Source organism: Ornithorhynchus anatinus, chromosome 9, assembly GCF_004115215.2.
Source record: "Ornithorhynchus anatinus isolate Pmale09 chromosome 9, mOrnAna1.pri.v4, whole genome shotgun sequence".
Classification (NCBI taxonomy): Eukaryota; Metazoa; Chordata; class Mammalia; order Monotremata; family Ornithorhynchidae; genus Ornithorhynchus; species Ornithorhynchus anatinus.
In genome coordinates this window covers 38,160,832-38,185,150 of record NC_041736.1, presented here as the reverse complement: position 1 = coordinate 38,185,150, position 24,319 = coordinate 38,160,832, and the positions used below count along the sequence as shown (strand labels likewise).

Genomic DNA, 24,319 nt, shown 5'->3' with positions numbered 1-24,319 from the left:
GATGCCCAGGGCTCTCTCCAAATAGGACCCTGGTTCTTTTAAAGTAGTAGGAGAGGGGAGAGGATAATGCTATAATAATAATGATTTAATAATCCTTTGACTTTGTTTTGTGATTTTTATACCTCTAAAATGCTTTAAAATAATCTCATTTTGTCCTTATGTTTCTGTGGGGTTAGGGAGGCTAACACCTGCCCCTCCCTACCCCGTGGAAATATAAAGACAAAATGAGGTCATCAGTTTGGAAGTGTTTTAGAGGTGTTGTTTTCCCCAGTTAACAGTTGGGAAAACTAAGGCCCAGAGAGGTTAAGTGACTACCTCAGGACACCCAGGAGGCTAGTGGCACTAGAAGGTGGACCCCTGTGATCTTCCCTCCTCCCCTTTGTTTTGGTACCAGACCCCACTCGTTCCCATCAATGAGCAGCCTGTGAATATCTTAACCCACAGATCTTGCTTTATTTCACGATGCAAGAACAACACTGAAATTTCCAAGGTGATTTTCTTTTTGTTAAAAGATCATCCTGGGCCAGCAGGAAGCATCCTTCTCCACGAGGTTGCTGGGGAAATGTGTCTGGTTGGAGGGTCATGACTGGAGGAAGGCTGGTGGTGTCCCCCCTTCTCTCTCCTTTCTCACACTGGGCACAGGGCAGAGGTTAGGCTGTGAGTCTCTGCTGTGGGGAGAGATCCGCCCCTGCCTCACGGCAGTCCAGCTCGGCCAAAGAGAAGACAGGGGATCCTCAGACACTGCTCATGGGCCACAACCTGCCTCAATGGAGCAGCCGCTGGCCCAGCCTTCTGAAAGCTTTCTTGATTGCTTCTGGTTTGGGATAGGGTTTTATTGCATCCTGACAAGCTGCTCCCAGGACACCTGGAGGGGAAACAGGAGGTTTTGAAGACAAGGAAAGATCATCCCGGGGTGTGGGAGAGTCTCTCTCTTCCCCCCTCCCCCCCCCCAAAACAGCAGAGCTACACATCCCCTGTCTCTGTGTTCTCATTTAAACTGCTTTTGCCAAAGGAAACAAAAGTCTAGAGATCTGAACCCAGCACGGATAGTCAATCGATCCATCACTAACAGGAAGCACTTCCTGTTTACAGGGCACTGTACTAAGCGCTTGGGAGAGTACAAGAGAGATGATCTCTGCCCTCAATCAATCAGTGGTATTTATTGAGCACTTACTGTTTGCAGAGCACAGTACTAAATGTTTGGGAAAGTACTAAACAGCAGAATTAGCCGACATGTTCCCTTCCCTTGACAAGCTTTATCAAGGAGTTTATGTTTTTGTGCACAGGTCTGTCAGGACATTAAGCCCTTTCAGGGCAGGATGATGGAAGCATTAAACAGTGCTTGGCACATAGTAAGTGCTTAACAGTCACCATTATTAACAGGTCACGGCACCAGAAAGCCAAAACGCAACGTCTCGCGATGGCACCTGGGAGGTTCTCTCTACTCTCCAGGTATCTCAAGATGACTTGCAACTCCTGGCTTTTAGCATATCGAACCTCTTGAGTCTTGAAACGGAAATTCGCAGGGCCCTTTTTGAAGAGTTAGCAGCTCTTCCCAGAAACCCACCCGGGCAGGCCGAGAACAGCGGCAGTATTAAGCGTAACCGTCTCAGGCCCTCGCCTTTTTCAGATCGGCTCTGCTGTCAGCTGGTTGCTTTGTGCTGTGCCCATTTTGTATTGGACAGCAACGTGGGCATGGGGGAGCTGGAACGGAGAGTCTTCTGGCATGTGAGTTCTCCAGTTCCCTCTCCCAGAAAATCAAACATCCCCATCCCCCTACCAGGGGAAGACCCAGACTTCACTCCAAGTTCTGGCCCTCTTGGATTCAAGTCTCCTTCTAGTTTTTCCTCTTACTGCCTTTGCTTCCTCAGGTGGAGAAAATCCAAGCCGAACTCACCTGTCACATAGGGACCGTTCACTGCCTCAGCTGTACATGGACAGATTCATCCACTGGGGAAGAATAACAAGTAGACATGAATGACAGGAGCACGGGCAGCTGGGTGAGGCTAGTCAAGACGGGATCAGTAAGCCAAGAACCTTAACCCAGAAAGTTGCTTTGCAGGTATCAGGCCAGGGAACAGATGAAAAATGTGAACCAGACTTGGAACACAGTTGAGTGGGTGCTGAGCTGCCCCACCCAGATGGCTGTGGACAATGTGTTTGTGTCCTCCTCTTCCAACTTCTCCTCCTCCTTCTTTTCTTCCTCTTCCTTATCTTTCCCTCCTCCTCTTCTCTTCCTTCTCCCTCTCTCTCTCTCCTGCTTTTCACCTTCCTCTCCTCCTCCTTTCTTCCTCTTCCTTCTCTTTCCTTCTTTTACTCTCCTTCTCCTCTTCCTTCGTTTCCTCCCTTTTATCTCCTCCTCCTCCTTTTCCTCCCTTTCCTCTCCTCCTCCTTTTCCCCTCTTCCTTCGCTTTCTCTCCTCCTCTTTCTTTCCTCCTCTTCTTCCTCCCTTTTCTCTCCTCCTCCTCCTCCTCCTTTTCCCCTCTTCCTTCTCTTTCCTTCTTTTACTCACCTCCTTTATCTACTCCTCTTCTTCCTTCTTTTACTCTTCTTTTCTTTCCTCCTCTTCGTCCTTTTTCTCCCTTTTCTCTCCTCCTCCTTTTCCCCTCTTCCTTCTCTTTTTCTATTACTCACCTCCTTTCTCTACTTTTCTTCCTTCTTTTCCTCCCTTTTTTCTCCTTTTTTCCTCTTCCTTCTTTCCTTTTCCTGCCTTTTCTCTCCTCCTTTTTTCCTTCCTTCTCTTGTCTTCTTTAACTCTCCTCCTCCTTCTCTTTCCTCCTTTTACTCTTCTCCTCTTTCCTTCTTTTCCTCCCTTTTCTCTCCTCCTCCTCTTTCCTTCTTTTACTCTTCTCTTCTTTCCTCCTCTTCGTCCTTTTTCTCCCTTTTCTCTCCTCCTCCTTTTCCCCTCTTCCTTCTCTTTTTCTATTACTCACCTCCTTTCTCTACTCCTCCTCTTCCTTCTTTTCCTCCCTTTTCTCTCCTCCTTTTTTCCTCTTCCTTCTTTCCTTTTCCTGCCTTTTCTCTCCTCCTTTTTTCCTTCCTTCTCTTGTCTTCTTTAACTCTCCTCCTCCTTCTCTTTCCTCCTTTTACTCTTCTCCTCTTTCCTTCTTTTCCTCCCTTTTCTCTCCTCCTCCTCTTTCCTTCTTTTACTCTTCTCTTCTTTCCTCCTCTTCTTCCTTTTTCTCCCTTTTCTCTCCTCCTCCTTTTCCCCTCTTCCTTCTCTTTTTCTTTTACTCACCTCCTTTCTCTACTCCTCCTCTTCCTTCTTTTCCTCTCCTCCTTTTTTCCTCTTCCTTCTTTCCTCCTCTTTCCTCCTCTTTTTCCTTCTTTTCCTCCCTTTTCTCTCCTCCTCCTTTTTCCCTCTTCCTTCTCTTTTTCTTTTACTCACCTCCTTTCTCTACTCTTCTTCCTTCTTTTCCTCCCTTTTCTCTCCTTTTTTCCTTCCTTCTCTTTCCTTCTTTTACTCTTCTCTTCTTTCCTCCTCTTCTTCCTTTTCTCTCCTCCTTTTTTCCTCTTCCTTTTCTTTCCTTCTTTTACTCTCCTCCTCTTTCTCTCCTTCTCCTCTTCTTCCTTCTTTTCTGCCCTTTTCTCTCCTCTTCCTTTTTCCTCTTCCTTCTGTTTCCTTCTTTTACTTTCCTCCTCCTTTTCTTCCTTCTTTTCCTCCCTCTTCCTCCCTATCACCTTCCTCTTCTATACTCTTCTTCACTCTTCTTTTCCTTCTGCTGCAGGCCCTATTCCTATTTGGCTCCTACTGCTTCCTTTGTTCTTGTCCAGCCATCCTTGAGAGCCACCTGTGACTCGAGAGAGGTGTGTGTATTCCAGGTAATGTACTAAGCACTGCGGTAGATACAAGGTGGTCAAGTTTGACAAAGTCCATGTCCCACATGGAGCTCTCAAGTCTTAATCCCTATTTTCCTGGTGGGGTAACTAAAACCCAGAGAAGCAAAGCGACTTGCCCAAGGTCAAACCGTAGACAAGTGGCTGAACCGGATTGGAACCCAGGTCCTCTGTCTCCAAAGCCCAAGATCTTTTCACTAGGCCATGCTGCTTCTCTGCCCCTCCCCCTCGCCAGGTTGTTTCCATCTGGCATTTGGGTGCCAAAGTGGGAGAGGGGAAGGGGTGAGGATTTGGGAGCGATCTTACAGAGCTGACCTTACAGATGGTCCCTTTCCAAATCCTCGTGACACGGTTAAATGAGCCCCCAAGAGAGTACGTGGCTCTAGCTTTCCCCTCCAGGATTAGTTGCTCTGGAATAAACAACACCGGGCTTTATTAAGCCATTGACAAAAGAATAAATCGCATTTGCCAAGGCCCTAAAGCAGTGTTGCCAGAAAGCAATATATAAAGGATGTAATTGAAGGGAGTTGCTGAGGCCCAGAGCCCTTTGATGGACTGTAGAGTGCAAAGTGTGCTCAATATTCCCGGGGAGAGAACGGCCCTGAAATCTGGCCAGGAGAAAGATGCCAGAAGGCCGTGTCCCCGCCTGGGGGAAACGGACACTCAGAGAAAGGAAACGGTGGTTCTCCTTCTCCAGAGAAGCAGTGTGGTTTAATGGATAGGGCACGGGCCTGGGCGTCAGAAGGACCTGAGTTCAAATTCTGGCTCCGTCACTTGTCTGCTATGGGGCCTTGGGCGAGTCACTTCACTTCTCTGGGCCTCACTTACCTCATCTGTAAAATGGGGATTAAGACTGTGAGCCCCATGTGGGACAGGGATGAGTCCAACCTGGCTACCTCGCATCTACCCCAGCACTTAGAACAGTGCCTGGCACACAGTAAGCTCTTAAAAAAACCAACAAAATTATCATTATTGCTATTGTTGCCTCACCTGAGTTTCTGTCAGGTAAAGTCCTTTTCCATCCTCTGTTAGGTTGCGAAAAGCTTCTGTGGGGGGAAAAAAGAGGGATGGGTTTTGTGAGAGAGGGAGGAGATGAGAGTGAATGTACAGAGTACTGTGGATCTACTATACCTCTGAGGTCATCTCCCTTCTCTGACTATTGAATTGTACTCTCCCAACTGCCTAGTTCAGTGCTCAGAACACAGTAATCACTCAGTAAATACCACTGATCGATTGACTGATCAATCTGACTTTAGAAAAGGAGGAAAAGGCAGCAGAGCCTCCTCTGACCTTCAGAGAAAAATTTCTTCCAACCTGAATGGGCTGGGCCAGGAGCTGAGTCCAGCATTCTGGTCCTGGTCAGCTGTTATTTTGTAGAGGATCCTGGGGCCAACCTCTTCCCATTTCGTCAGCTTCCCCATGAGTAAAGGGGAGATAAGATTTGCCCCCTCTCCTGGCCCCCCAGGCTTTCTCTCAGCATATAAAAATGAGTCTGCTGGAGGGAACTACAGAGAGAAGTAAGCCCTTGGGAACTGCCGGGATGGAGGTTGACCACCCTTATGAAGGCATCAACGTCTCCGTGACGAAAGAGTTTCCTGGCTCGGGGAGCTTGGCGACTTCCTGGGTGGGTGTGGGTTTGTGATTCTCGAATTTCCCCTGCTGACCTCCCCGTCCTACCTGAGCCCTCTGGAAGGACCCGACAACTTCCAGGACACCAATCTTCCTGGGGCCACTTACTTGCCATGATTTTCAGTCGGAGCAGGAAGCAGACGAGGTCCGGAAAGCTGATCCTACCCGCTTCATCGCCATACCTGAGGACCATACGTGCCAACAGCTCATCACTGATGGAGAAGCCTAGAAGGAAAAAGGGGAGAGAAGGAAGACTTAGAAAGGATGTGTTGATGGGGGTGAGGCTCTTTTGGTCCTCTCAGGCTTCTGGAAATCTCAGGAGAGGGCATGGGGAAACTGGGCAACCTTTATCATTTCGGAGGACTTGGTGCCAAGATCCTTGACGCTGTCTGCTTCCCACTGATGGTTTAACTGATATGTTGGTGAACTGTAAGCTCGTCTCTAGACTGTAAGCTCGTTGTGGGCAGGGAATATGTCTATTGTACTGTACTCTCCCAAGTGCTTAGTTCAGTGCTTTGCACGCAGTAAATTCTCAATAAATGTAATTGAATGACCATCTGACCTACTGGCTCAGCCTAGACTCATTCCCAGTCCACTTCTAAAAAGTTAAAGGCCCCTATTACCCGTTTCTATTTCTCGCTTTCCTTCTTGCTCAACCCTCCCCAGATAAAATTCTCCCCTCTTAGACCACTGTCATGATCACACCTTGAATTTTAATACTGCTAATACTTAACAGAAATCTCTCACTTCACCTTCAAGTTAACTTTGGCTAAAGAGTCATTTTCTCTTAAACTTTTAAGTATTTTGATTGACTTGAAAAGAATCTTTAAAGTCCATCTTCATTTAGCATTAGATAATGACAGATCTGTTTAAAATAGGTAATAGTTCTCTAGTATGATATCACAAGATACTTTTTTATGTTAAATAGGAAAGGAGAGGTAACACTTGGAAAATTAACTATTTACATATCCCTCTAGACTAAGACCTTTATGGGGAGGGAACACCTGCTAATTCTATTTCATTGTGTTCTCTTAAGCGATTAGTACAGTGCTCTGCACAGAATAAATAAATTCAGTAAACACTACTAATTGATGCATATATTAAAACATAATTCAGAATCTTTTATTATTGGCACATAGTGTATTTGATTATGTAATTATATTTCTTGTGTTTTATATTGCTATTTAACAAAAAAATCTATGTTTTGGTTGAATTTTTGGATCTTGGAAACACAGTATTGTTCTTTATACAATTTCCTCTGGAAAAGTACATTTCATTGAATACTTTCACTTTAACACTCTGTTTGCATGGAATTGATTAAGAGCACTAAGAGGTGCCTTGTCATAATCAGATTCCATCTGATTATATTTGGTCCCTCACATTTGCCAGCAGATATTAAACCTGAGTCCTTAGATGTTGAATTGGGCAGATATGAAATGGAAACCCTCCCTCTGGTTGTCTGTCCAACTTCACTATTATTATTACTTCACTATCCAGCACTTACTTAGAACAGTGCTTTGCACATAGTAAGCGCTTAACAAATGCCGTCATTAATATTAGAGAAGCACCAGAAGGGAAAAGCCAATTTGGGAAACTAAACAAGGACCCAGACATCAACTTGTTTGGAATCCAACAACTTTTGAACTCCAAAAACCTGCAGAGGAAACTGGATAGAGGAGCCAAAATTTGATTATTTTGTATCTACCTCAGCACTCAATGCAGTGATTGGCACTTAGTAAGTGCTGAACAAATACTATTAATAGCAACCAGAACAGCTGGACTACTCTCTTCTGGGGTTCGTCAGGTTTGTTCTGACTGTCCTGACACAGAGATGGTGGCTGAGTGATTTTAGATTGAGTTGGGTTGAAGGGAGACAGAGCAGATTGACACTCTCCAGAGTCCAGCATCTCCCCTCACCATTTTTTGTGGTATTTAAGCACTTACTTTGTGCCAGGCACCGTACTAAAACACTGGGATGGATACAAGCAAATCCAGTTGGACACAGTCCCTGTTCCAAATGGGGCTCTTAATTCCCATTATACCTTGTATCTACCCCAGTGCTTAGAACAGTGCTTGGCACATAGTAAGTACTTAACAAATACCATCATTATTTTATACAGACGTGGTAACAATAATAATGGCATTTAAGCGCTTACGATGCGCCATGCACTGTTCTAAGTACTGGGATAGATACAAGATTATCAGGTTGCCCCACTTGGCGCTCACAGTCTTCGTCCTCATTTTACAGATGAGGTAACTGAGGCCCAGAGAAGTGAAGTGACTTATCCAAGGTCACAGACAAGTGACAAGCGGCAAAGACAGGATTAGCACCCAGCTCCTTCTGACTCCCAAGCCCGTGCTAGGCCACACAGCTTCTCTAACCTTACCCTTTCTCACTAAGCACTGACTAAATGCCATTACTACTACTGTGTGTGCCTCAGTTTATCTCATCCCTTTGGGAGGCTACCAAGACCTAGGATCAGAAACTCTCTCTGCTTGAGTCTGCTGGGTTTACTGGTTGCACAGTGAGTAGGAGCAGCATTCAGAACACTGCTTGGCACATAGTAAGCCCCTTTGTCAAAGCAGATCGGGTACATCTCAGAATTGAGGGTGTCCTCTGAGGGGGCCCTTTGTGTCCTCGAAGCTCTTAAGGGCAACCTGGCACAAATAAGAAGCCGTAGAGAAGCAGGGTGGCTCAGTGGAAAGAGCCCGGGTTTGGAAGTCAGAGGTCGTGGGTTCTAATCCTGCCTCCGCCACTTGTCTGCTCTGTGACCCTGGGCAAGTCACTTCACTTCTCTGGGCCTCAGTTACCTCCTCTGTAAAATGAGGATTAAGACTGTGAGCCCCAAGTGGGACAACCTGATAATCTTGTATCTATCCCAGTGCTTAGAACAGTGCTTGGCACGTTGTAAGCACTTAACAAATGCCATTATTATTATACCCTTCCCCTCCTCTCAGTCCTCCTCCTCTTCTCCCATCTTTTTGCCTCCCTTTGCCACAGCACCATTCTTTCATTCAATCGTATTTACTGTGTGCAAAGCACTGTACTAAGCGCTCGGCAGAATACAGCACAGCAACAAACGGACACATTCCCTAACCACGACGAGCTCCCACTTGAAAGCAGCATAGCCTAGTGGATAGACCATGGGGCTGGGAGTCAGAAAGACCTGGGTTCAAATCCCCGCTCTGCCACTTGCCTGCTGTGTGACCTCACTTAAGTTTCCTGTGCCTCAGTTACCTCATCTGTGAAATGGAGATTAAGACTGTGAACCCCACAAGGGGCATGGACCGTGTCCAACCTGATTAGTTTGTATCTAACCGAGTGTCTAGTACAGCTTCAGGCACATAGTCAGCACTTAGCCAATACCATTTTTAAAAAAGGACCCTTTGGATCAGCACAGCCTTGCTTACCTGACTCGTGCACCGCTTTCCACAGATCGGAACCCAGAAGGAATCCAGACTTCTTCTTGTCCACTTTCTGGAAGATGTCCTGGTGGGAGAACAGACCTTAAGAGTTAGGGACTGACCATTCAGAGTTCGGTCTAGATTTCCCATCCTTAGGGCCGTTCACATTTACCCCAGAGGATGCACGAGTTTCCCAGGGGGTGCCGGGGCTTAGGAGCCATGTTTCCCTCTGTACCAAAAGCTTGTTGTGGGCAGAGAACATGCCCGCTAACTCTATTGTACTCTCCCAAGCTCACAGTACAATGTTCTGCACACCATGAGAGCTCAATAAATACCATCGATTGATTCCCGGCTCTAGGTGACTCCTGGAGTTGATCAGAACCGATCTGTCCAGCTCTGAGAAGATACAGCATGCAGTGGGACCCTCTCCGATACCTGATTAATTCCAAGGGCTGGGGACTTGGACATTTCCCGGAATTCCGTCGGTCTTAGAGCAACGACATCCTCTGGAGCCCCTACCAGCTCTGAATGAATTTACCGGGACCCGAGTTTGGTACCTGATAGGTGACGAGGTGCTTCCACAGCTGATCAAACTCACTTCGGTCAAGTCGTCCGTTAACCTGGAGCTGTACAGGGAGTTAAGGGTTAAATGAGGACTCAAGATCCTCAGGTGGAGATCTGACAGCTCGACATATCTGTCAGTGCAGATTCCCTCACTACATGATAAGGGTAAATAATAATGATAACAACTGCAGTATTTGTTACCCGCTAGTCACCAAACCACAAGCTTTAGTTCCCCTCTCCTCTTACGCACAGGGCAATAATGGTAAGAGAAGCAACATGGCTTAGTGGAAAGAGCCCGGGCTTGGGAGTCAGAGGATGTGGATTCTAATCCCAGCTCCACCACTCGTCTGCTGTATGGCTTTGGGCAAGCCACTTAACTTCTCTGTGCCTTAGTTACCTCATCTGTAAAATGGGGATTAAGACTGTGAGCTCCACGTGGGTCGACCTGATTACCTTGAATCTACCCTAGTGCTTAGAACAGTGCTTGGCACATAGTAAGCACTTAAATACCAGTATTATTGTTATTATTATTATATTCAGCGACTTTTGTACACATCCACACTGACTGTAAATTTGACACTGTGACACTCCCCCCAACTCACCACCCACAACACTGAAATACTCTGGTTGCTTCTCCTATCTGCAATTTATTTTAATGTTGGTCTTCCTGACTAGACCGTAAGCTCCCTGGTGGCAAGGATCATGTCTGCCGTACTCTCCCAAGCACTTAGCACAGTGCTCTAAACACACTAAACATTGGATAAATATCGATTGATTGACATCTTGAAAGAATACTGGGGACTCACTGAAAACCCCCAAAGCAGAATGATCTAAGAGGTCAGTTGTATGTGTGTGTGTGTGTGTGTGGGGGGGGGGGAGATATAGGACGGGGGTTAGAGAAAGTTATGTCGGCTCTCCCTGCGATGCTCCCTGAATTCACAATCTTTCCCAAACTGGCTCCGGTTGCCAGAAGTGGGGAAAACCCTCCCCATTCTGGATCAGATAGATAAAAGCCAGAGAGAGCTGCCGTTGGTCATTTTTATTCATTTGCTGGAGATCCTGACGACGTCTCTGAGTTATTCCAAGCCCCAGAACGAGGAGAGAGAGAGACTTGGGGATTTATGTTTTCATCAAGAAGTCCTCTTGTTCTACAGTGACCAGCAATGCATTTCCAATACTGTCTTGTTACTGCAAAAGAGTGGGGCCATCCATCTCACTGTAGAAGGCCCCGTGTAAGCAGAGGATGAATGGCTACTAGGAAGCCTGAGGGACATTTCGCCTCGACGCAGAGCCCCTTCCCTGCCACTTTAAAGGCCTGGGCTGAAAGAAGGGCCATGGAGTTCCTTGCTGAACGGGCAACTGAGAGAATCAAGCGCTACGGATGTAACCTCATAATAATAATAATAGTGATAATGGTATATGTTAAGCGCTAACTATGTGCCAAGCACTGTCCTGAGCCCTGGGTAGATGTAGGATTATCAGTTTGGACACAGTTCCTGTCTTGCATGGGTCCCACAGTTTGGGTAGGAGGGAGCAGGATTTAACCCCCATTTTACAGATGAGGAAATTGAGGCCCGGAGAAGTTAAGTGACTTGCCCAAGGTCGCTCAGCGGACAAGTGGCGGAGCGGGGATTAGAACCCAGGGCCTCTGACTCCCAGGCTGGTGCTCTTTCCACTACGCCGTGCTACTTCTCTGAGCACCTCTTCCATAAGAAGGGGAGATTGACTATAGAGCAGTGGGGAGGGAGATAGCTTTCGGCCAAAGGGGAAGCCTCAAACCTACCCCAGTTAGATCACTGAGTGGTGTTTATTGAGTCCTCACTTTGTGCTGAACTCTGTACTAAACGCTTGAGAGGATACAGCACAACAGAGATGGTAGATATGATCCTGCCTACAAAAAACTTTCAGACTAGAGGGGGAAACAGGCATTAAACGGCAGATAGACGCATACAAGTGTTGAGAGAGCGGGGGTGAAAACCAAAGCGCTTAAGGGTTAGCCACCCAAGTGCAGAGGTAATGCAAAAGGAAGGTCAAATAGAGGAAATGAAGGCTCCCTGGAGGCGGTGTGATTTGAGTGGGGCTTTGGAGTTAGGGGAGTGATAGTCTGTCAGTTATAAACCAGACCTATCCATCCGGAGTGCAATATTAAGGGCTGAAGAGCTTCACTTTTTAGTCCCGGTTACTGCTGGGAAGAGGAGGAGGAAACATCAGAGAGAACAGAGCCAGAAGCCCCGGGCTCCAGACCCCCAGAAAGCTTAGCTCCTATGAGAAGGCCCACAGAGAAGGTCGTAGGGGATAGAAACAACTTTATGGTGAGAGGGCATGGTGGAGGAGTTCCCCTTCTTTAGGCAAAAGCGCCCACAGCGCTTATGTAAATATCCTTAATTGATTTACTGATATCATTGTCTCCCCTCTAAGACCGTGAGCTCATTATGAGCAGAAAATGTGTTATATTAATTATGGTATTTGTTAAGCGCTTACTAGGTTCCAGGCATTGTACTAAGCTCTGGGGTGGATAGACCCAAATATTGTTATACCGTACTCTCGCAAGCATTTAGTACAGTGCTCCGCACACAGTAAGGCTCAATAAATATGATTGATTGATTGATAAAAGGATACATCCAGCAGGGCCACAATGCTCCGGCATTCAGGAAGGGTGAACCCGTTCCTCCTAGATCCCAGAGAGTTACCTGGGTGGGGGGCAAAACCACATCCATGAGTTTAGGGGGTCCTCTGCCCTCCATCACGTCCCCCCAAAGGGAAAGCGCTATCAGTACAAGAGCTCTTACCTTTAAGGAATTCTCCATTGAGAAAACTTTGCAGCTGGGATGGGTCAATGCTGAAATCCTAAGGCAAAACAAGTCAGGAGAATTAGTCTTTCTCTACATTACGTAATAACCCATAGGACTTACTGCAACAACTCCAGAAGCACTTCCGGTTCTTGGGATTTAAAGGACACCGAACCAACCCCATCGAGAAGCAGCACGGCCTAGTGGCCACAACACGGGCCTGGGAGTCGGAAGGACCCGGGTTCTAATCCCAGATCCGCCACTTGACTGCTGTGTGACCGTGGGCAAGTCACTTAACTTCCCTGTGCCTCCGTTACCTCATCTGAAAATGGAGATTGAGACTGTGAGCGCCATGTGGAACGGGGACTATACTCAACCCGATTTGCTTGTATCCACCGTAGTGCTTAGAACAGTGTTTGACACATAGTAAGTGCTTATTGTTATTACGCAGAAGGTTGAAACCAAGGCCCTCAGAGGAGATGCAGAAGTAACTGAAGAAGCCATGTCATATTCCTTGAGTTTCTGCCTTATCCCTCTGAAGGAGCACTACGTCATCAAATGCTCAAGGTCTATGAGGAATGGAGATGAGTTATTCAATCGATCAATTGTATTTGTTGAGTGCTTACTGTGTATAGAGGATTGTATTAAGCGCTTGGGAGAGCACAGTATAACTGAGTTGGTAGACACGTTCCCTGCCCAAAGGCGCTTACAATCGGGGGGGTCAATCAGTGAGTCTAAATGGGTTGTGAAGCCTTATCCTTTCCCTTGCATGCTGGATCAATTTTCAAACCCTGCCTCTGGCCTGGAACTTCCTCTCCCTTCACATCCAACAGACGATCACTCCCCCCACCATCTTGTCCTACGCAGCCGAGTCGTCTCCGACCCGTAGCGACACCACGGGCACAGCTCTCCCAGAACACCCCGCTCTCCATCTGCGATAGCTCTGGCAATGGATCCATAGAGTTTTCTCAGTAAAAATACGGAAATGGTTTACCACCGTCTCCTTCCACGCGGTAAACTTGAGTCTCCACCCTCGACTCTCTCCCGTGCCGCTGCTGCCCAGCACAGGTGAGTTTTGACTTGTAGCAGCTTGCCTTCCACTCGCTAACCACTGGCCAAGCTAGGAATGGAGTGGGTAGGCCTCTGCTTGACCCTCCCTCCCATAGCCGAGACCGGTTTAGTACTAGAAACTCTCCAGATGTGACCCTGAGAGGGGAGCTCTCTTCCTTTCTGGACTAACCTCTCATTTCCTCGTCTCCCACTTCCTTCCGCGTCAACCTTGCAGTTAGAGTTGCACCCTTTACTCACCCCTCCCTCAGCCCCACAGCACTTTTGTAATTTCTTTATATAAGCTTGTTGTGGCCGGGAACATGACTACCAGCTCCGTTAGTCTACTCTCCCAAGTGCTCAGTACAATGCCCAACGCACGGTAAGCCCTCAAGAAATATGATTGACTGAGGGAAATCAGAAGAGAGACAATTGTGGAACCACCTTTAAAGGCTCAGAGGAGATGAAAGAGCCAACCACACCGAGAAGGAGTAGCATAAGAATAGCATCACCCCAAGTTCCGGCCCCGACTGCCTGATTCGGAGCCGCTACGCGTGGCGGAAGGGCAGCTCTGGGCTGGACTGAAGCAACAGCTCCGATTTAGAACAAGCACGACCATCCCGCTTGGTGTTTTCCTTCATTTCTAGTTCTGGTTAGAGCTTGGGGGCACACTTTGGGACACGACCTGACCTCTCCCCCTGCCACCTCTCCCCTCCACCGGCTGTCACACACGCGTGCAAGGGGAGGCAGCCCCCCCAGAGCAAACTGTGGCCTGTTTGGGGAAAATCTGGGCCACAGGAACTTATTCTTGAGCATTTTCGTGTTGCTAGCATACCAACAGGCTCTGTAGAATGCTCCCATGCATTTTTATGGTACTTGTTAAGCACTTCGTATATGCCACGCACTGTTCTATGCTCTGGGGTAATAATAATGTTGGTATTTGTTAAGCGATTACTATGTGCAGAGCGCTGTTCATTCATTCATTCAATAGGATTTATTGAGCGCTTACTATGTGCAGAGCACTGTATTAAGCTCTTGGAGTGAACAAGTCACTGTTCTAAGCGCTGGGGTAGATACAGGGTCATCAGGTTGTCCCACAGGAGGCTCACAGTCTTAATCCCCATTTTACAGATGAAGTAACTGAGGCCCAGAGAAGTGACGTGACTTGCCCACAGTCACACAGCTGACAAGTGGCAGAGCCGGGATTCGAACCCATGACCTCTGACTCCCAAGCCCGGGCTCTTTCTGCTGAGCCACGCTGCTTCAAGATACAAGACAATCAGGTCGGACACAGCCCCTGTCCCCCATGGGGCTTACACTCTTAATCCCCATTTTTACAGATGAGGTACCTGAGGCCCAGAGAAGTTAAGTGACTTGCCCAAGGTCACACAGCAGTCAAGTGGCAGAGTCGGCATTAGAATCCAGGAGCTTCTGACTCCCAGGCCCGTGTTCCGTCCACTAAGCTACGCAGCTTCACGCATCCCATCTCCCATCTCTCGGAGGAGCAGCATGGCTTAGTACCGTAATTATAATCTCCCAAAGCAGTAACTCCAGCCACACCTTTCCGAGAAGCTCAGAAAGCCATGGTGGGGAATGTAGGCTTCGTAGCTCAATCCTACACAAACATTTCAAGAAAATCGCTGTGGGTTTGTTTTTTTTCTATCTGAAAATAGCACTCTGGGCTCTTTTCATCACTAATGCGTTTCTTGATTCCAGGATCAAGACCTAGAGACCTTCTTTCTAAGTCTTCCCCTCTCGGTCTCCTTGCTGTTAGTGGCCTTAGGGTGAGCATATCTGCCTTGTGGTACGGACAACCTACTTTCATCTTTCCCATTTGACCCACAACTGGTGCATTATATATGTACGACAGCCCATATCATTTTCACCTTTCTACATTGATAGAACTATTAACCACAAAGAGGTCTATTGTACCAAGCCCTTGGCAGTGATTTTTCTCCTGACTAAGTCAAGGAGTTTTTTAAAACAGTTTATTAAACCATTAAGAGCATCTCCTCCGAACATAGGCGGCTTGGCTGGAAGAACTGAAATCAATTACTCCAACTCTGACTGTTGTCCATGCTCTCGAAACAGGATGAGCACAGACCGGAAACAATTCCGTCAGAAAAAAAAAAAATCCAAGGGTGATTGCTAATTGCTTATTTTAGCAGAGCAATTATCCTATCTTAAGACATCCCCTATTCTCCAGCCATAACCTGTCAGCAATCTCCTTCCTCTGTGGCGTTAGACAACTAGATCAGCATTTGTGAGGGGATTTCCAGAAGGAGGACTGATAAAAGCTAGGCCGAGAAAGGTGTTTTTCTACTTGTGTTGACTGTAGCCTGAGATAATTTTTCCTGTTATGCCTCTCCAATTCCAGTTCCACAGTAGCCCATGTGCTTCTTACCTGCTGAGTGTGTCTTTGGAAGTTGTTTTCTGAAGAGCTGCCTCCTGGAAGACTATCCTGGATCGAAAGAACAAATGAAAGTCAAAATTTGGGGTTTTCAAGGGACGGAGTTTGAGCAACAACTGCTGTGGAGTACCTTATTTGTTCATATCCATTTCTGTCTTCCCATCTAGACTGTAAGCTTATTATGGGCAGGGTACATGTCTGCTAATTCTGTTTGTATTGTACTCCCCAAGTACTTAGTACAGTGATCTGCACATAAACCTCAAGAAATACAATTGATGGGTGGATTAAGCAATGAAAAAGTGTTGTTTGCTCTAATTTTTCTACAAAAAATCAACGATCCGTACACCAAGATACCAAGATCATCCTCTGCCTCCATTGATTGAGAAGCTGAGAATTCTCGGTTTTAATCCTGCCACTGCCACTTGTCTGCTGTGTGACTTAGGACGAGTCACTTAGCTTTTATGTGCCTCAGTTACCTCATCTGTAAAATGGGGATTAAGGCTGTGGGCGCTGTGTGGGATAGGGACTGTGTCGGACATGATTAGCTTGTATCGACCCCAGGGCCTAATGTAGTGTCTGGCATGTAGAAGTGCCTAACAAATACCTTGAAAAAAAATTTTCCCCACTGCTTAGTACAACACTTAGCCCAGTGTAAGCACTTCATTGGAACTGTTGATTCTTGACTGTACGGTGTCATCTCCAGGGTCCCCCATAATCACAAAATGTGGAGCTCTGGGCAGTCACCATAGTTCTGTCCACTTCCCTCGCCGTATGAGCTAGGTGTCTCTAGCCCCTGGACCAAACCATCCTGAACACCCTACCTTCAGTTCTCTGAAGCTGAATTTATTGGAGTTCCTAGAAAATAAAGTGAGAAGATAGTTGAAGAATAGCAGAGATTCTTTTCTATTTTATCATTATGGGCAGGGATTGTGTCTACCAACTCTGTTATATTGTACACTCCCAAGCACTTAATACAATGCTCTGTACACAGAAAGTGCTCAATAAATATAACCGATTGAGTGATGGGTACGGGAGGGAAAGCTTAACGCCCAACTCAGTAACTCTTAACTAATCTAGTTATGCTTATTATCTCCCTTTTTAGAATACAAATTTCTCAGAGCAGGGAGAACTTTTGAATTACCACATTAATCAAAGCACTTATCCTGTTCTGCCTTTACCAAATCAGCCTCCCCACTGACCTTCCTGCATCCTGTCTCTCCCCACTCCAGTCCAAACTTCACTCTAATGCCCGAATCATTTTTCTGCAAAGAAGTTCAGGCCTTGTTTTCCCACTCCTCGAGAACAGATTCCTGGAAGTATTGAAACACGGCACAATAAATGGGATTAGCAATGAGGATTTACCGAAGACCTGCTGGTTACAGAGCACTATACAAAACACCCGAGGAACCCTCGAAAACGTGAGGGATATCAAAATCAACCAATCATATTTAATGAGGACTTACTGTGTACAGAGTGTTGTGGTAAGCACTAACAATATAACAGACATATTCTCTAGAAAATAAAGGGGTTGCTCCTCCATCTCTACAACAGAAACTCCTTACCATTGGCTTTAAAGCACTCAATCACCTTGCCTCCTTCTAGCTCACCTTGCTACTCTCCAACTACAATCCAGCCTGCACACGTCACTCCTCTAACGCTAACTTACTGTACCTCGATATCACCTACCTCACCACTGACCTCTTGCCCACGTCCTGCCTCTGGCCTGAAATGCCCTCCCTCTTCATATCTGATAATTACTCTCCCCTCCTTCAAAGGCTTATTGAAGGGCACATCTCCTCCAAGAGGCCTTCCCTGACTAAGCCCTCTTTTCCTTTTCTTCCACTCCCTTCTGCGTTGCCCTGACTTCTCCCTTTATTCATCCCTCCTCCTCGCCCCAGAGCACATCTGTACATATCTGTAATTGATTTATTTACATTAATATCTGTCTCCCCCTCTAGTCTGTAAGCTCCCTGTGGGCAGGGAAGATGTCTGTTACATTGCTCTACTCTCCCAAGTGCTTAGTGCAGCATTCTGCACACAGTAAGTGCTCATTAAGTATGATTGATTGGATGATTTTGATATCGTTCACATTTTCGAGGGTTCCTCAGGTGGTTTAGACAAGGCTTTGTCACCAGCAGGTCTTAAGTAAATCCTCACTGCTAATCATCTTTCTCGTGCAGTGTTTCAACACTTCCAGGAATCTATTCTTCCCCTCCCCTGGATCCAATAAACAGCCTTCAGTTTCTGCTCCTCTTCCCTAAGAATCTTTTTAAGCAGAACTACTCTTTGCCACTCTACCTTCTCTTTCATCTCTTTCCCTGATCTCTTCCTTCCAGAGAAAAGATCCTAATTTATTCATTCAATCATATTTATTGAGCACTATGTGCAGAGCACTGTACTAAGCGCTTGGAAAGTACAATTCGACAACAGATAGAGACAATCCCTACCCAACTTCGGGCCTCAGCTGACTCTATCCTCTCCCCTACCCATGCCGAAGAGATGCCTGCCACCCTGACTAATTGCCCTCCATCCCCCGGAACACAAATCTTAGGAAAGAGAAAGATGTCCCTCCGGGGGGAGACTAAATCATTGACCCCTGGGATCCAAGACCCTCAAGTGGTGGCAGGGACAGGGAATGGAGGGATATCAGTGGGTATATATTGTTTGCTGTAGCCATATCCCCTCCAGAGCTGTCATCTCCCTGAACCAATAAATTTAATCCTTTGCTCCCTTTGCTCTCTTTTCCCCGCTTTGCCTTTGCTCTCAGCGGAGTCATGGTGCGTCATTCCGATATCTCAGAATCGGGAGTTTTGCTGCCTCCACCTTCCACCCCTCCAGCTCAAGCTGGCCAGAAAATAGAGCAGCACGCTGGGGATTCTGTCTTTCCCAAATTTAGGTGAGAGCTGTGAGGTCTCAGAGAGGTTTCTGAGGGTTAGAAGACACTCCATGTACTTCCCCAAAGCCACCAGTGGTCCACCGGCCGTAGTTTGGCCACCACTGCCCTACTGAAACCCCACCTCCTCCAAGAAGTCTTCCCTGAGTTACCTCTCATCCCCTCACCCTATTTCCTTCCCTTGTGCATCACCTTTGAATTTGGGTCTCACCCACTTAGGTATCTACCCCATGCAGTCTCTCCACAACACTTAGGTACACATCTTTATACTCAGTTGATTTCTGTACCAATAATTTATTTTAGTGTCTGTTTCCCCTGCTATGTGATAAGTTCTGTGAGGGCAGGGATCCTGGCTACCAACTCTATTCAATTGTACTCCCCCCAAGTGCTTGTAAGGAGTAAGTGCTCATTAAATATTATTGATTGGTGGACTGATTAGCTCCAGGCAAATCTGACAAGAGTATTAACAGTCCTAAGCAGCAGACAGAGCTCCCAGGCTCTTCTCTCCCCCCACCCCCCCCACCCTGGGAATTCCCAGCTCTTTTTTAGCCATCCTACCCTGACAGTATCCTCTCTCAGACTCCCCGGGTCAGAAAGGGGTCAGTCATGAAGAGCCCAAGACTCCTAAGACAGAGGGAAGTACTTTCTTTCAGTCAGGTCAGCAATCCCTATTTCTCTGGAACTGCTGCTAGGTCCTGTCACCAGGGAATTTATTGAGCACCCACCATGTGTTTAAAGGAAGCAAGATAAACTGTACTGTACTGTACTTGAAGAACATCCAGAGAAAAAGTCCAGGTCCCTGGACACAAGAAGCATACCCACCTTTTTGGCTTTCTCTCCTGCAACATTCATTCGCTCTTGCCACCTGTGGGCTAAATCCTTCTGGATTTCCCTTGGAGCCTGGGCAGGGGAGTTTACCTGTGAGTATCCTGTTCCTTCTGGAAGATGCGCAAGAAGAATTCAACCTCCCGCTCCTCCTGGTTCACAAAGGTGACCACAACATAGGTCCCGGGGGGCAGGTGGAAGTACTTTGTAACGTGCCGCCTGGACTTGAAACTGGCTCCTTGCACAGGATTTCTGAATTGGGAAAAAAATTCTGGGGGCAAGCCCTCGTTTTTTTCCTGGAACTGAAGGGAAAGGGGATTCCATGAGAACTAGAGAAGCAACACGGCCTAATGGATAGAGCATGGGCCCGGGCGTCAGAAGGACCCAGATTCTAATCCCGGATCCACCACTTGTCTGTTGTGTGACCTTGGGTGAGTCACTTCATTTCTCTGGGCCTCGCTTACCTCACCTGTAAAACGGGAACTAGTACCGAGAGCCTCATGTGGGACAGGGACTCTGTCCAACCTGATTAGCTTGATTCTACCCCAGAGCTTAGTACAGTGCCTGGTACATACTAAGCACTTAACAAGTAGTATTAAAAAAAAAAGAAAAGAGCTCATTAGTGAATCGCAATGCCCTTTCTCTATACCAAGGGCATTGCCTCTCTGGGAAAAGGCAGTAAGCAAGAAATCAGACACAGAACAGAGGCGAAAGTAAAGGGGAGCAGTTGAGCAGGGCATCAAACCGAACCCCTTAGAATCCAGCCAGTCACAATGGGGACCGGGCGCCATTGGAACCTCTCGCCTAGGAGCTTTGTTTTTGTGTGGGCTGAACAGCTGTTTTGAGTTTGGATTCCCATTTCTCTGCCTCCTCCTCCCAGGCCCACAGAAAATTCCTTCTCATTGGAAAATAATGGGGCCTGATCATTCTTCTTTTATTTCAATATTTTCCCAGAGATAAAACAATAAATATAATGCAACTTCTATTACTGAAATGACACACACATATATATATATATATATATGATATAATAAAAAACCCTTACTAAACCAATTCCCCCCAATACAGCCAAGCACGGAGATTCCATTTAGAATGGTTACACAGTGTGACACAGTTATTTATGAGCTCTGCCTTTGGGAGAAAACAGTGGAAAAGAGGAGAGTTTGTTTTTAGAGGGAAAGGGGCTGGGGGGCTGGGATGCTAGACAAGATATTGGATATTTGCGTGGCTCTTTGTCACGCAACATTAAGCCTCCCTTACAGCCATGTATTAGAGGGATCATTAAAGGGCACCATGTATGTATTCAGTAAAGAGCTTTCGGGGGCCAGCGGCAGGGTCTGTTGTGTTTCTCAGCCAGGGTGTCACACTTTACCGGGCCCCGCTGGCAGAATTACTGATGATATCTGTTCTGCTTCAGAGAGTTGACTTCTTCTACAGTCTCTAAATGAACTGAATGCTAATACTGCTATTTGGCTGCCTGCGCCTGTCTAAAGGAGAAGGGCGGGGGAGAGTGAGGGGAGAAAGCCGGAAGCTCAGAGTGGGGTGGGTAGTAGGTATTCCTGAGATACCACTGCTGACTCCCTGTTTAATAGGAAGTGTTGTATTTCTTAGGCGCTTACTATGTGAAAAGCCCCGAGCTGAGGTTGACACGGTGCAGTCAGTAGGAGTCTCCCGCCTTAGGGTGATGGCCGATAAGCTCGTCCTCTGGACTGTAAGCTCATCCTCTAGACTGTAAATTCATGGTGGGCAGGTAATGTGTCTGTTTTTTGTTCTATTGTACTCTCTCAAGCACTCAGTACAGTGCTCTGCACATACTAAATGTTCAATAAGGTACAGTTCCTGGCACATAGTAAGTGCTTAAGAAATACCATCATTATTATTATTACATATGATTGAATGACTGTCAGAAAGGTTTTCTTCCCGTCCCTTTCTTCCTGCTGTCCATCACAGAATAGGCTAGGAGGGCCACACTAGGGGCTCTAAGTTTTGGAGCCAGCTTTGCCCCCGACTACGAGATCCTAGGCAAGCCACACACTCAGAGTTCAGTTTCTGCACCCGGAAAAGGGAAGGGGGGAATGGTATCTGTCCCCTCCATATCTCAGTTAAGTAGCCTGAGGATAAATAGCAAGTGAAACACTCTGAGATCTTTGGAAGAAAGTTGCTTTGGTGACTACAAGATGCTCTCTGTTTAGATACTACGATCCTTCTCCAGTGATCTCAGAGCCCCCAGCTGCTCGGTGTCTTCACAATTGCTCTGGAAGCGGCAAGCCCATTTTGCAGATGAAGAAACCAAGGCAAGGAGTAGAAAAAGAATCTTGCTCATGGTCTCACAATGAATCTGCAGAAGAGCCAGGAATAGAGCTTGTGGCCCCTGGCTTGTGGTTCAGAATTTGGAAATTTGCAACAGAGGAGAAAATGGAAACCCCTTCTCGGAAGGACTTTAAGAAAAACAGTAGTCTGTCTCTCTTCTTCCCCCACCCCTAGTTAGTTGAAGGCAGGGGATGCAAAGGCTTTCAGAAGTTTAGTTTTTTTATGATATTTGTTAAGCACTTACTATGTGCCAGGCACTATTCTCAATACAAGCTGATCAGGTTGGACACAGTTCATGTCCTTCATGGGACTCAGAGTCTTCATCCCTATCTGACTGATGAGGTAACTGAGGCACGGAAAAGTTAAGTGATCTGCCCAGTACCATTCAGCAAATAAGTGGTGGAGCCGGAATTAGGACCCAGGCTCTTCATGCGCTATTCAGTAGGCAAGACTGCTTCTTTTAGGACGGCTCGCTGCCCCTCGTTCCTGATTAGAACAATTCACTCGATTTTGCAGTGGCGTAAAAGCCGGGTAACGCATGTGGAGCGATATACCGGCAGCCCAGAGTCCCTGGGATCCCTGGCATCAGCATATCCCTTTGATTGGCAGATAGCAATTTGGACTTTTCCAGACCCCACTGCTGTCCTTCCAGCTTGCTGGCGCTTTGGGGAGACAGTGATGGGGCAGAACTCAGGTTGAGTCTTCTGACGGGCAGTGGAGTGAGAGGCATCAGAGAGCTCCCAGCAGGCCTGAGCAGCAGCTGTCAGCTAAGTGGACCCTGAGAACCAAGTAGACATTCACCAGACTAATTACACGGCCCCAAATATCTGTCAGCCTAGGCAGAGCCCAATGGCTTTGATCCTGAAATAATAGATTAAGATGGACAGTTTTTCACTCGCCTTTTCTTTGGTCTGGGGGTGGGACCGGGAATGGGAGAATGGAACAAGCTTGCACCATGAGTGAATCAAGGATTTGGGGGTTTGGAGTGAGCAGGGGAGTGCAGCCCTATCTATATTACCAAAGGAAGCAATATGATCTAACAGAAAGAGCAAAGGCTTGGGAGCCAAACTCTAATCCCAGCACTGTCACTTACCTGAGGTGTGACCTTGGGCAAGTCACTTAATTTCTCTGTGCCTCAGTTTCCTCATCTTCAAATGGGATTTAAATAGCTGTTCTCCCTCCCCAATAGACTACAAGCCCCATATGGGGCAGATGCTGAACATGATCTGACTGTATTGCCTCTACTCCAGCAAGTCCTTGGCACATAGTAAGCATTTAACATATGTTATTCTGATTTTAAAATCATCATTATTATTATTGTTATTATTATCCTACCCCCCTCACTTAGTGTTTTAGGAATTTCCCGTATCTTAGAACATGTGAATCTCCAACAAAGAGGGAACTTTCTGGATGTCACCCACAGAAGGGAATCCAGGCCGCCGTTATGGGCAAAAACTATATAATTCATTATTTTTCTTCTCTTTTTAAGGATGCCTGGATGGAAAAAAATCTTCATATATGAGTTGACCAGAAAATCTGCACATATACATATCTAGGTCCCTTTCAAATTGCCTCCATCCCACTAATGCTCTTAAGTTACCTCTCAGCTTTAAATGCAAAATCAATTTAAAGCATATGATGAACCTTCAAATGTTTGGGAGGTGATTGATGGTTAATTATGGTTAAGAGTGGATGATTATAAGCTCAGACTCGGCTAGGAACTGGCGGTCAGGTCCTTATGGTTGAAGACCTTGCTTTTCGGCTGAGCCTGCCGGCTTAGCAAATGTCAGAGAAGCGGGGTCTCTGGGCATTTTGAGAGGAGCTTCCCTACTGCTGCATCAAGAAGACTCATTTTGAAGGACACTGATGAGACAAGAGACCAAGCCCTCAGTTGAACGATGGCAAGATATGGCAAGAGAAGGCAAAATCCGAGATGGAGGCAAGCGTGCTAAGGCATGAAGCAGAGGTCACCAACATTCCAAGGGGCAGGGAACACAAACTCATACCTGAGGGTCCACCTGCAGGGAAAAAATAGAAAAAGAGATTTGAGTCTTGCAGCAGCTTAAATAAAAAAGGCAAATGCAGAGCCAACCATATTCCCGCTGTCCCATCCCTCTCCCAGCCTCCCACCCATCTCTAGACCAAAAGCTCGTTGTGGACAGGGAATGTACCTGCTTATAGTTCTATTATACTCTCCCAAGCCCTTAGTACGGTGCTCTGTACACGGTAAATGCTCAGTACACAGCAAATGCTCAGTAAATACAATTGACCGACTGACTGACTATAGCAAGGACAAGATAGGGAGCAGGAAGGCACCTTCTTTACTCTCAGCGGGTGTGAAGGTGATAGGGGTTATTTGGGTAAGGAAAGTTGATGGTGGAAGGAGTGTGGGGTAGAAAAGACCTAACGAGAGAAACTGTGGCCTAATGGAAAGAGCACAGACCCGGATTCTAATGCAAACTATGATGTAAGTTCGTAATGCGTGACAACTTCGTGGGACTGTGCTTTCCCAAGCATTCAGTTCAGTGCTCTGCACACAGCCAGCCCTTAACAAATTGATGGACTGATTGATAATCTTGGCTCTACCATTTATCTACTATGTGCCCTTGG

General features: G+C 46.7%; 1 protein-coding gene across 1 annotated transcript in view; it reads right to left on the bottom strand.

The window, feature by feature from the left end:
• Nucleotides 1-429: 429 nt before the first annotated feature.
• Nucleotides 430-24,319, bottom strand: part of CAPN13 (calpain 13) — a 60,520-nt gene continuing 36,630 nt past the window's right edge. Inside the window, exons 11-22 of the mRNA XM_039913183.1 lie at nt 23,716-23,727; nt 19,493-19,701; nt 16,503-16,536; nt 15,676-15,732; nt 12,225-12,282; nt 12,055-12,125; nt 9,429-9,497; nt 8,878-8,956; nt 5,575-5,691; nt 4,828-4,883; nt 1,898-1,950; nt 430-865 (exon numbers count right to left, since the gene is read on the bottom strand). Of these exons, the coding sequence (XP_039769117.1) occupies nt 1,924-1,950; nt 4,828-4,883; nt 5,575-5,691; nt 8,878-8,956; nt 9,429-9,497; nt 12,055-12,125; nt 12,225-12,282; nt 15,676-15,732; nt 16,503-16,536; nt 19,493-19,701; nt 23,716-23,727 (789 nt within the window). The 3' untranslated portion in view covers nt 430-865; nt 1,898-1,923. The remainder of the gene's footprint in view (nt 866-1,897; nt 1,951-4,827; nt 4,884-5,574; nt 5,692-8,877; nt 8,957-9,428; nt 9,498-12,054; nt 12,126-12,224; nt 12,283-15,675; nt 15,733-16,502; nt 16,537-19,492; nt 19,702-23,715; nt 23,728-24,319) is intronic.